Here is a 12,701-nt window from a genome sequence, read left to right on the forward strand (position 1 = left end):
ACACAGAGTTAGACCTTTGCCCTGCCATCGAGTCCATCTGTTGTACCTGTCAAAGAGCTGTAATCAATCCTATGGGGCTGTGAGATGAGGTCCTATAGACATTGTGTGGAATCAGAATTTGTACTTCAAGGACTTCCTGAGATCATTTATTTACCTGTTAGCCTACAATATTGTTTTCTTCTATTAATTTGTAAATTAATGGTCTTGATGCAAAGTCCTGGTATGTAACTTCCTGAGGCAAGGAGTTTTTCAGTTTAACTGTATTTGCTGTGTGAAAAACTGCCTCTTTTCCTTTCTTTGAACCTACTCCTTGATGGTTTCATTTGGTATCGCTTACTTTCTGCATTCAAAGCAGCAGTGGATCAGTATCTATATGCCACCCATAAATTTAGAGACCTGTACCTTCTCTCCGTTTTTTCTGTGCTGAAAAGCCCAGGATGATTCTTTGGGAGCTGTTCCATACCTTCTGGCCAACCTTGCCGGTTTTTGTACTTCCCATTCTATTACATCATTTTGAGATCAAGGGCAAAGGGACTGAAAATGTCCATGTTCAAACATATACACCCTGGAATTAGCATTGTATTTACTGTTTGGATTGCTACTGGCCACTGTCCTTGCAGAGCTAGCTGCAATAATCCAAAATGCCCAAGTAGTAATAGTTACTGAAAGCCCATCATTGACTTTGACTAGGATAAATCAGTATTTTTGTGTATCCCTTTACGTTTATATATGCTAAATTTCTAGTAATTTCTTCTCCCTTGCTAGCTACCTGTTCCAGCATTTTAGCTCCTTCCCAAGACTATGGCTATGGATGACTATGTCTTATAGAAGAGCATCTTCAAATTCTGCTTACAAACATTCTGCTTTTTCATCAGAACAGAACAGAAAACATCATTGTGCTAATGTATAAACCAACAGTGCATCCACATTTGAACACTCAAAGTAGTCCTGGCCTCCTTTGCCCTGCTCCCAATGCCAGAAAGGATCATATTGGGAATGCCTATGTCTACTAGGGTTTCTCAGCTTGAAAAAGCAGTAACTGAGTAGGATAGGACAAAGGTCTTTAAATACCTCAGTGGCACACAGATGCTTAACAGGGAATTAATTTTGTGCTTGCTGTGTCTCTTTCCAAACATCAAGTAGGAAGCATGAATAGGAAAACAAATTCAAGGAGTGGAGCAGAGATAAATCTTGTTCCATACTGTGGGATAACAAAAAGTTTACAGTGGCTCAAAAAAGTACTAGATAAAAAAGTCTATCGTAAGCTATTGCACATAAGGGCACAACACAAAGCTAGCAAAGGATGGGCATTGGAGTGACCGCGCTAGTAAGAACCAAGTATCTCCAAAACTTAGTTTTATACACGTTAGGTGGCTGAATGGAGGGGAAAATGACAGCCCCAAAGCCACCCGTCCCTAGGTTACCAGGTTAAAATGAAATTACTGCAAATATTCCTCCTTCGCCTAGTCCCCTCCCGGTGAACTGCCCCTACTCGCTGCCTCACAAGCAGCTGCCTCAGGCTGCGGCCGTCGCTTTCCCTGTGAGGTGCCCACTGGCGCGCTCAGGTCCGGCACGCGGTGTCAGGGCTGGGCCGCTTCACGCTCAGCCCCAGCCCCCGCCGGCCACCCGCCTCACTGTCCTCCGTCCGAGGGAGGCCGGGGGGCGCCCGGGCCAGGTCACCTCGGTGCTGCCGCGGAACGGGCGCCCGGCTCCAACCGGGGCGACGCCGCTGACAGCCGCCGGTGAGGCGGCCCCGCCCGCTGCGGCCGTTGGGCTGCCCCGCGCCGTCACACGCCCCGCCCCTCGCCATCACCACGCCCCCTCCCCCCCCCGCCCGAGCTGCGGGAGGCGCCGGGAGCGCGCACCGCCGGGAGCTGCGGGCGGGCGCGCGCAGCCCGGCGTCTCCAGCTGCGGTGGCAGCTATGGCGGCGGCGGCCTCGCAGCGAGACCCGGGGGACTGGCAAGACTTCTCAGGCTTCCAGCCCTCCGCGGGGAGCGGTCCCGAAGCTGCCCGCGACAAGGGTGGCTGGGGCGGTGGGGATTTGGGGGCGAAGTTGTCTCTCTGCTTTGAGCCCCCGCAGGCTCGGGCTGCTGGCGGCAGCGAGAGCCGCGTTCCGCTGCGGCCCCTCACGGAGCAGAGCGCTCTGCAGGACGACGAGTGAGTGCAGGCCCGGGGGGGGAGGCGGGGAGAGGGAGCGGCGGTGGTTGGGGCGCCCGAGGGGGAGGCCTGGCCCGGCCTGAGGGGACAGCCGGGGCGGGGACGCGGGCCAGGGTGCGGAGCCGGGGCGGGGACGCGGGCTCTGGGGCTCGCTAGCCCCGCTCTACAAAAGTGCTGCCCCTGCGCCTGCTGGCCTGGGCCTCCCTTTCGCTGAGGCCCAGCAGGGCTTGTGGGCTGCGGGAGTTGAAGCCTTTCCCCGCCCGCGGGACTGCAGCTGGGAGCCGCCGGGCCCGCACCCGGACCCGGGGCGGGCGCGCATGTTCGGCCTGCGCGGTGCAGGGGCGGCCGAGCCGCCGGCGCTGCCTTGGCACCGAGCCTTCTGGTTTTATTGCCCTAACCGCCGGGGCAGGGTGCGAGCATCCCGATGCCTCTTACCTCCGGGGTAAGGAAAAGTAGCTGTTCTGAAATGCGGAGTGACAAAGGGTAGTATTTGTTTAGCTTCTCGCAAAATGCCCACTGTTTCAGTGTTTGGAATTAAACGTGGAAAGTACGGAAAGCAGATGGAGAACTCTCATCTGCAACTGTGATAATTGGTTTTTTCCCTTGAGCAATAGAGCCTTTCAGATCTATACTGCTTTCCTGTTTTTAACATTTTACACGTATTTATACTTGTTATTTTACAATAAACTTCAGTCAGTTATGTTCATTAAAAATACTGCAGTTTTTCTTTGAGGTAACTAAATTGTTTGTCTTATTCTAAGAGAAGAAAAAAACCTGTTAGCAAAAGACTAGATACCTATGGTATAAACAGTGAGGTAAGTTCAAAGAACCATGAACCAGAGACATGCTGTGCAGTGATGAGGCTCCGTCTGCCCTTCTATGTCTGGCTCAGCCATTCCTCTGACCTCCTCTGAGCCTAGCTAGGCAACTGCTCCAAACATGCACCCACAGTGTAGCTAACAAACCCTGCCTCTAAGCACTGACTTGAGGCAGCAACCTGCTAACAGGGCTGCTCTGTTTCAAAATCTGAACTGGTATACCAGAATAGGGCTGCATATGCAAGCCGCTAGTATAGCCAGAGAGGTCGTACACTGTAGACACAGTTAAGGTCAGCTGTAGTTGAGAGTGGTAGGCTGAGCTCAGCAAGAGTGCCTCATGGTGAAACTAAATTCTTGCAGAATTTTAGAATCATTCGTGCATGTTCATTATTCTGTGATAAATGGAAAGAAAGAAGGAAGGAAGGAAGGAAGGAAGGAAGGATGGATCTGGCTCAGAATTTGCTACTTAGCCTCTGCTAATTCCCAATTTTAACGTGCAAAAGGCAAGCAAAACAGGAACAATGCTAGGAATGGAATCTATAGCTGAGCTCAAATTTCAAAAATTTCATCCACCCCCCAAAAAGATTTTGGGTATGGTTATATAATTAGCAATGAAGCTATCTCTTCATCACATTGTTTTATTTTACCACTGTGCATACACTGTTGGTTTAAAAAGGGAATAAATTATGTTTATCAAAAAATATTTCTCTTAGCTTCAAAACAGTATAAAAATATTGTCAGTAACTTGTAGATGAATATTTAGGGAGGAAAAAAATAGTTGTTGATATAAATATGTTATCATTACAAATATGTTTACTGCTAATCAGTTGCTGCTTGTTTTAAGGTCTGCATTTTTTGTTCCTTTATTCTGCTCTCCAGGATTTGGAATGCTTTAACTGATAATTATGGTAACGTAATGCCAGTTGACTGGAAATCTTCCCACACCAGAGCTTTGCACTTGCCAACACTGAATCTTTCAGAAAAAGGAGTAAGTTTTGATCAGCAGAATTACCCTCTTTGGATCTCTTATACTCAGCAGGGAAATAAAACAATTTGCATTTGTATGAAAGAGTGTTGTTATTAAATGGCTTTAAATATTTTTTAGTGCTTGGCGTTATACATTAGAGGTTTTTAAAAATCAAAAAATCAAACAACCATTGATGTATGTTTGCATCTCCTTGGATTGGAATAATTTGGGGTTAGTTTTAGATGGATGTTCGTTAGAACCAGAGCATGATAGAAAAAAATCTAAAATGAGAAAGTGTTTCACATAGTCTTTATGCCATCTGTTTCATGTTGAACACTATTCTGGGTAAGGGAGGAAAGGAGGTGGGAGTACTCTGATTTAGTAAATCCAGTGTGGACTTCTTTAAAATTCATCTCATTGTGCAGTCAGGTGGAGACTAGAGTGGCTTCTTTTGTGGGGAAGGTGACCCAGGAGACACCGAAGTGCAAGTGTTTGTTTTGGTTTTCTTATTTAACAAGTCAAATAGTTGTCTGGGGAGGGTGCAGGGAATGAAGAGCCTCAGAGAGGTTTATAGAAAGGGTTGTCCTCTGATCTTCTTAAAAGTGGATTAAAATGCTTCAGGAAGAGAAGCTGGGAAGAATTCCTATCTCCCAGGTCTTCTGAGGAAACAAGTGGCTTATCTTTTAAACACAGCGAAGTTACATTGTAAGAATACCTGTGTGTGTAACCTGAAAATAGGGTACTGCTTTGACTTCTGCCATCCATTATATAATCCACAGCTACTTTTTACTGTGACAGGAACAAAGATTGTTCTGCTGAAGAGAATACTTTGGGGTTCAGCGGGGGAAGATGGCAGTTTGGAACTCACTTTCTCAATTTGAGTCTGATGATTATCCCTTGAATTTGACTTGCGTTTATTCTAATTTTTATTAGAGTGTTCAGATTTTCTAAGTGATTTTAGAATAATTAAATCCTCACATTTGAAGTAAAAAGACTTACAACCCTCCATGCTGTGACCTCATTGTCTGACTGAAAAATGGACTGGAAAACTGATGGATTTATTCATAAGGAACTAGGTACAATTTAAAAAAAATGTTTCATATAGTATTTGTAAGTTTTTTGCATAAAAAAAATTTGAAGTGGTGTTGCTGGATTAGAAAGAATCTTAGGTATACTGCCCATAGAGGGAAGATCAGTTTAAGGATTAAACATATCTCAAGTTTTTTCAGCTTTCACTCCACCTGGCATGCCTTTTGATGTGTGAAGCCTATCTGTTTGGGAGCATTTGACATACTTTCGTTCTACTTTGTGTTTCATCAGTATTTCTGGATATGCAACAGCACATATGGACCAGCTAGTAGCTTGTTTTAACTTTCTTACAATGAATACTAACAGCTAAGCAACACTTCCGTGATGCGTTTGAAACTAATAATATGCTGTTGAACTTGTGCTTAAAGTGTTTTTGATCCTGTTTTAGTAGGAAAGAAAATGTAAGGTGAATGAGGCTGATTCATCTAATCTTTGTTGCTTCCCATCACAGAACTGTGAACACTTTTATATGGCTTTGATGGTGAAAGAAGTAGTTGGGTGGAAGTGTTGTACAGTGGTACAAGGAACAGGATTGCGCAGTTGCTTATTTGTTGTATTTTTCTTAGATTACTTTTAAACAAGTCATGCCCTGGTAGGAGTGTGAGGACAGAAACAGACATGGAGTGTGGCTGAGTGGAAAGTCAGGTGGTCCTTTTGGCATCAGCTGTAGCTTGTGCTGTTTTAGGTGGTTTATTAGCCTAAATTATGAGAATATATTCGGATAGTCTCTCAAATTGTTGTTTCTGGAGATGTCAGGAGAGGAAGCTGACCTCCTCCTAGATAAACTGTTATCCTTGCTTATAATCCCATAGTTGTTGTCATAATCCTATATACATGAAAAAAACATTTGAGGACTGCAGATGTTAAAGAATGTCAAAACTGGAAAACTGGAACATATCTGTGCAGTAGGTGAACAGATATTCTTAGTGGAGCCCTGTCACTGCATGGTTTATTGGAATTCAGGTTCTGGAAAAAAGTGGACATTTGACTTCATTCTGATGGCTGAAGAAATACAAATTGTATGTTTTCCTCTATAGACTAGCGATCTGGGGATATCAGCAGCATCTTCAAAATGAATCTGAAAACTTAAGGTTTCTGAAGAAACTGGGAAAAAGAGAGGAATTACAACAGAAATTGAAAACTGAATACAGTGAGACCAAGGACTTTATACAGCTAGTCGTAATGCTTGTAAATTAGACCAAAGATCATTAAAAGCAATTGAGCTCAAAATGTCAAAGGTTAGGGGTTGCAGCTTTTGGGGGCTGAGAGGCTTTTCTAGGTTGGTTTGGCTGGAGTCTAGTAGTAGACAAAGTGCAGAAAAAGGCAACAACTTTGTAAATAAACTACAGCGTACTGCTGTGTGAGAGTGAAATATACCTGACTAAGGCGGGGATTTAAATCTTTTCTTTTACTAAATGCACGTCTTTGGTTTTGAAGGATGAGTGTAATGTGATGGTATATGTGTGGGAACGGTGTTACTCCTGTTTCTTTTTGAAAGGACTCTGCGATATTCATCAATATATTTTTAATCTGGGGTGATAACCACGTTCTGTTTTTTAAAACAACTGTTTTCATGTCGTCTTATGTGAAAAAGTAGAACTATGAAAGCATGTAAAATAACAGGTTTGTGTAATGCTAGAGATTATAGATAGGTTTTCACCTCACGCTGACAAATGTCTGTCTTCATTTAAGATGCTAATATCTACACTGGGTTCAGTGCCTTCCATGCAGATATCTGCATGTCATTGTGTATGGCCTTTATATGCTGAAGGTATTTAAAGACTTTAAAGACTGACAGCTATTTTAACTTTCCTCAATCGCAGTTTTGATTTCGGTTGTTAAAGTACCTCAGTTTCCAGGTATTTGACAGCAAGAATCATTGATTTCCTTATTATGGGTAAGGAATCTGTTTCATTCTTAAATTTCAATATTAGTTCCCCTATTGGTTTTTATATATGTACATGTATTTTTTTATATACACACACAAAAAGTGTGTGTATATATATTTATATAAATACACGTTTTCATGTTTTCTAGGTAAATGATAACTTGAACCTTGACCTGTCAGATGATGAAGAGCTACGAGAACAGTTGGATATGCATTCTATCATTGTTTCCTGCATCAATGATGAACCACTCTTCACAGCAGAGCAGGTGAAATGTTCAACAAAGATAGTGTTGTTGGTGTAGTGTTTTCTTTTAGTCTGTAATTATTTTTTGTTCCTCTTCCTTGCTGTTCACCATAGCTAAGCTTCTTGATTGTTTGGTTGTTCTTAATTTAGAGTCATAATAATGTGTGAGAGATTACCGCATCATTCAGACTTGAAAAGTATGCAGATGCTTCAGATGAGGTTGATAGTCCAGGGTCTTTGAAATCTTTGTACACTTCTTACAATGAATTAGTCAGAAATACTACTAAATTAAATATATGTGTTAAGAAGCAAAAATATTTTCAGAATGTTGGTGCTATTGTAGAGTTTGTAGTTTCACAGCATGACTGCATGGCCATTCATATCTTCACGTGGCTTTCTGGGTGGTGAGAATTCTTTGAAGTTTTTGTCTAATATGAGAGCAGATAATCAATTCTGCTACTAAGCTTTCAAATTACTTAGTGTCTAAAGGCTTCTGTTCCAAATCCATGGATTTACTTAAGTTATCTTGAAAATTGCACTTCTGAGTAAGGTTAATGATCATCCACTAACATCCTGCTTTAGTAAGCAAATGCAAGAATGTATTTTCTTGTTTTTTAAACGGTTACCTGTGAACTCTGAACATGGTTATTAAGAGTATGAGAGACAGGATTGCTTGAGCTGCCTCAGCTCTTTTGTACTGTGAAGTGGATCTCAGCACTGTCTACAGCCTTTAAACCTGTAAAAGTTGAAGTGTTAGTTATTCAGCTGTTCAGTTAATAATTTAGCCTGTAGAAATATGGTCATTTCTATACTGAAAAATAAGCTCTCTATGCACAGGATTTCTGTTCTCGTACTTTCTGTCTGGCTCAGGTCTTATACTCGGGGTACAAGTCAGCTTCAGGTTATGATGGATCAGTTCATAAAATTTCTTGTAAGCACTGTAGATTTTCAGGTTTTTCAGAGGTTTTTATTTTTTTTTTGCTTAGAAAAGTGTAGTGAAATGGAGGGTGGGGAGGCAATTGATTTTTGTTGTTGTTTTGTTTTCCTTCAAGTGAATACTTAGGAAAGATATTCCCACTCTTCAGTTCTCTTAAGTAGATCCATGTGTACCTTCATATAGAAATAACTGTGTAGTTTCAACACGCTGCTTGTTATGAGATCACCAATGTTTCTTGAAAAGGTAGGCTTATTCTCAGAGAGCAAGGATGGGGAGGAAATGTCAGTATGATTTTGTTGGTTCTCTTCCATCCAGTCTTGGTATTAATTTCATCCAGCAACACCTTCACTAACTGAAACTTAAAAAAAACCCTTAAGCTCTTAACAGCAAATTGCAGGCTGTTTCTCTTCGTGCAGGAGGGTTTTCATATGGGTGTTCATTTTTTGAAGGTGATTGAAGAAATAGAGGAAATGATGCAAGAATCACCTGATCCAGAAGATGATGAAACGCCCACCCAATCAGATCGGCTTTCCATACTTTCCCAGGAAATTCAGACACTCAAGAGATCCAGTACGAACAACAGTTATGAAGAGAGTAAGTGACATTTATTTAGTATTTTGCTCTTACGCTTATTCAAAATAGTTTAAAGGGTGAGTCTGCCATGTGTTTGATTTGTAGCAAGTCCTTCTTATGAAATATCTGCATTCAAAAATATTTTCAAAATGCCCTGAAAGAATAAACTAGATTTAGAAGATAAATAGAAGATTTATCTTTGCCAGCTTCAATAACTTAGAATAAAAATAAAACTTTATAGAATTTCAACTTAAAGCAAATACGCTGAAGCTTGATTCACTGCAATGAGGTCCGTTCATAGGTAAAGTGATAAGTCGATCATTTTATTAAACTTTATTAATTTCTGTATTTTGAAGTGAGATACTTTCTTGAGGCCAGTACACTGTGTTTAAGAAGATTAGCTAAAGCTCTTGAAAGCTATGCAGTAAAAAAAGAAAATTATGTTTCTTTGGTAGTGTGTCAGTCACTGCAACATATCTTGATATACAGTTACATAAAAATAAGGCAACCGTTGCGCTTTTTTTCCCACAAGGACCTTGCGTATTTTTCTCTCCTCCCATTCCTCTTCAAAAAGCTTAAAAGTTAAAAAAAGATTGTATTTTCTTCTACTCCAATTAAATCATCTGTTCTTCCCTATAGAAAAGGAAAGGAGAAATTACATGCGTAGTTTAATTGTAGTAGGTTGAATTGTATGTAAAAGAAACCTGTGATAAATCAGTTTCATGATGGAAATTTGTTTCATCTGCGTACTTGTCAAAATCAATTCTGGAAGGTAATAGGAACACAAAGAATATTTGCTAGATGATCCTTCCACTTTGGTCCCTCTTACAAAGTTTGTTGCTTTCTTTCCTGTAGTCTGGGTCAGCAATATAAATTCTGTAGAAGATTCGGAAAACTGGCTGACCTCTTGTGACATGATTTACAGTTTCTGCTACACTTACGATTTATGTAGGAGATCCCATTTTCATGGTTGGACTCTTAGCTGTCTCAACACATAAATTTCAGGAATGTGAAAGCAAAGTGTACCCTGCTCAGCAGGGCTTCCTGCTTTTCTGACAGTTCCATATGTCCTTAGGTTTGGAGCTAATCAAGCTTACTTGATATTTGATATCATATTTATTTTGCTTTGCCTCAGGAGTTCATCTTGTCTGTTCAATCTTTATGGTTTAAAGGTACCAAACAATGCCTTGAGTTACTTTGGCAGATAATTTCACTTTGCATCACTAGTTTCTCAGAATCTGCTTTCATGTCTTTCAGGTCACTATTTTATGGAAAGCTCTTGCTACCTTTTTTTGTGTGCAGAGCTGCTTCAGAATTAGTCTACATCTCTCTGAAATTATTGTAGGGTTTTCCTAGAATCTAGCTGGCTTTTGTAAGACAAGTCAGAGGTGTTAATGTTTAGGATTGAGAGCAGGAAATCAAAGCCTGTATTTACTTTTTTCTTGGATAGGAAAAGACATCTATTATGACAGTCCAAAAATGAAACCAGTTATAGCTCTGGTTATACAGGTGAGTCCTTTAGCCTACATATCTAAGATTTAATCTTTAAGTAGTCGTCTGCATTTGAATTACTCTGTCTTCATTCACCTGTGTCAGCTGAGTAGTTCCTATGTAGCCCTTTTGTAGGCTTTGATAATGACAACTGATCTATCATAAACAAGTCAGGATTGTAGTTGGGTAATCTGCACCTGTGTTTTTGGAACAATTGTTACGTAGGCTGTGAAGCTGGTTCTTCAGTGTTGGAACTCACTGGTGCGTTTTGTAGTCTTTCACAAAGCCTAAACAGTGGTGCAACCTATGCTTTTTAGCCTGTCATTTGTATTGAATGCATATGGAGCTTACCCATGCTAATTTTTACCACAGAGTATACTCACAGACTATAAGGCCTATTCTGTGACTTGCAGAACCCACAGAGCACCAGATAATCTTGTCACTGAATTTACCTTTCTTCCCCCTGCTTATGTTTGAGTTGATGTTATTTGCTATTGCTGACAACCAGAGTTGACTTTGCAAAAGTTATTGCCGTGGTAAGACCTACTGTGGTATGTTCAATGACTGTGAGCACAGCCAAGATCTGTGTTACGAGTAGAGGCCATAGCCTGCATGCTACATACTTGGAATAGTTTAAACAACAATATAGGCGATGGATGGTTCAAACTACTTGAAAAATAGATCCTTAAGCATATGGTACTGCTACAGGGTTTGAAGAGAGTTTAAGGCCTAAGCTACTCTGAAAAACTGTGGCTCCTTGCTGGAGAGGTTTGCCTTAACAGGTTTCATTGCTTTTTCTTTAGTGAGTGAGTGACAAGGAGCTTTCTCCAGTCAGTTTTCCCTGCTGTAATTTAAGAGAGAAAAATCACATTTCACCTGTTACCTTTGATGCTTCTCAGAGCTATACTTTTTTTTGTAGTTTGTGGCCTTATTTGTATTTTTCAACACTTGTCTGTAGGCACTTTCCCTTATAACAAGATTTACTAGACTAATTCAATGTAACCAAATAATTACAAACATCTATGCAGTGTCCTTAAACAGATCGTACCCTTCGGTGTAACCAGGACTAGTCATTTCTCAAATGCCAATGAAAATTATGTTCTTCGACATAGCAACTGCTGGGACTTACTAGCTTCCTAGGTGTTAGACTTAATTGGGAATGGAAAGCAGTCCTCAAAGAACGTGCTCACTTTTAACCCAAGCAAGCCTCAGAACATTCTTCTTGGTCATAATTTCATTCTGTAACACATGGCCCAATACTACCTTTAAAATGCAAACCTGGAGGGTTTTTTTGTTTCCAAACCAACATTTTACAGATGTCTGATTTAGCTTTGACCAATTGAGTCTCGTGCTTTCTCACCAACTATTAATGCCTATTTTTGATTGAAATGAGCCTGTCAGCTAATTTTGATCTAGGTCTTTGTTTCAGGCAAGACAGGGCCATGCTTTTGACTACAATCCCCAAAGAAAATTCGGAGAATTTTGGTGGTTTTTCTACTAAATGCATCTAAAAATATTATCATAAAAGCTTGGTGCAAGCTTTTATTAATATGCATGCATAACATAGCACTGTCCTCAGAAAGATTCCCTCCCCTATAGAGTGTAGTTTCTATATTACTGTAGATGAAAAATCCAAGGATTCCAGAAATGCCAAAGTGTTGGTTGTTTGGTCAGAAAATATGGAGACACATACTTACTTTGAACAGCGTGTGTGGGTGGGTGGAAAGTAATAGTTAACAGAGGTGTCAGAATTAGAAGTTTAAGCGCTTATGTCGGCTTCCTTAACTACAACGTGCTCTTCATATTTGTGCATTTTCTCAGAAATAAGAAAAAAGTGTAACCATCTTCTTGTTGCTTATCAAGTTGTCTCAGTGATGTGTTTATTCCTGTAGGAATGTTGTTTTGTTCTGTGTAGTTTTAGAATTGAATTTTTTGTTTTGAAAAATTTCAGAGTACTTTTTTCTTGTAATTCTCTATTCTCATGCTTAAAATCTTGACAGATTGCTTTTTATGTGAACTATTTATAGGAGTAAAAAGATTGTCTGTTGCTGAGTTAAATGAACTGCTAGAAGAAATTGAGACTGCTATTAAGGATTATTCCGAGGAACTGGTACAGCAGTTGGCTCTACGAGATGAGTTGGAGTTTGAGAAGGAAGTGAAAAACAGCTTCATTTCTGTCCTCATTGAAGTACAAAACAAACAGAGAGAACACAAAGAAACGGCAAAGAAGAAAAAGAAGCAGAAAAATGGTAGTCCTCAGAATGGCAAACAAGAAAGAGGTCATATGCCTGGAACAGTAAGAAAATTTTTGTAACTATTTATACATTCAAAATATTTTTTGTTTTTCCCCTATGGGAAGTAGTAGTCCTAGATTATGTCAAGATACCTGGTACACCTGCTTCCATGCCTTCATTCGCAGACAAGGCTTAGGCACTTCTATTGAGATTATTTTTTTACAAGGTCATATAACATTTTACTCTTCTTAAACTCAGAAAAGATTTTTTTATTGTTTGCAAATTAGCGTGGAATCAGCATG

At 40.5% G+C, this 12,701-nt stretch overlaps 1 protein-coding gene across 2 annotated transcripts in view; it reads left to right on the plus strand.

Annotated features, from left to right (window-relative positions):
- Positions 1 to 1,838: 1,838 nt before the first annotated feature.
- The window catches only part of FEZ2 (fasciculation and elongation protein zeta 2), a 31,420-nt gene continuing 20,557 nt past the window's right edge, over positions 1,839 to 12,701 (plus strand). For both annotated transcript variants that reach the window (XM_054820778.1, XM_054820779.1), the window contains exons 1-5: positions 1,839 to 2,158; positions 3,856 to 3,964; positions 7,070 to 7,186; positions 8,551 to 8,695; positions 12,193 to 12,461. In XM_054820778.1, coding sequence (XP_054676753.1) covers positions 1,923 to 2,158; positions 3,856 to 3,964; positions 7,070 to 7,186; positions 8,551 to 8,695; positions 12,193 to 12,461 — 876 coding nt within the window. In that variant the 5' untranslated portion in view covers positions 1,839 to 1,922. The remainder of the gene's footprint in view (positions 2,159 to 3,855; positions 3,965 to 7,069; positions 7,187 to 8,550; positions 8,696 to 12,192; positions 12,462 to 12,701) is intronic.

This window comes from Grus americana, chromosome 3, assembly GCF_028858705.1.
Source record: "Grus americana isolate bGruAme1 chromosome 3, bGruAme1.mat, whole genome shotgun sequence".
In the NCBI taxonomy this organism is placed as follows: Eukaryota; Metazoa; Chordata; class Aves; order Gruiformes; family Gruidae; genus Grus; species Grus americana.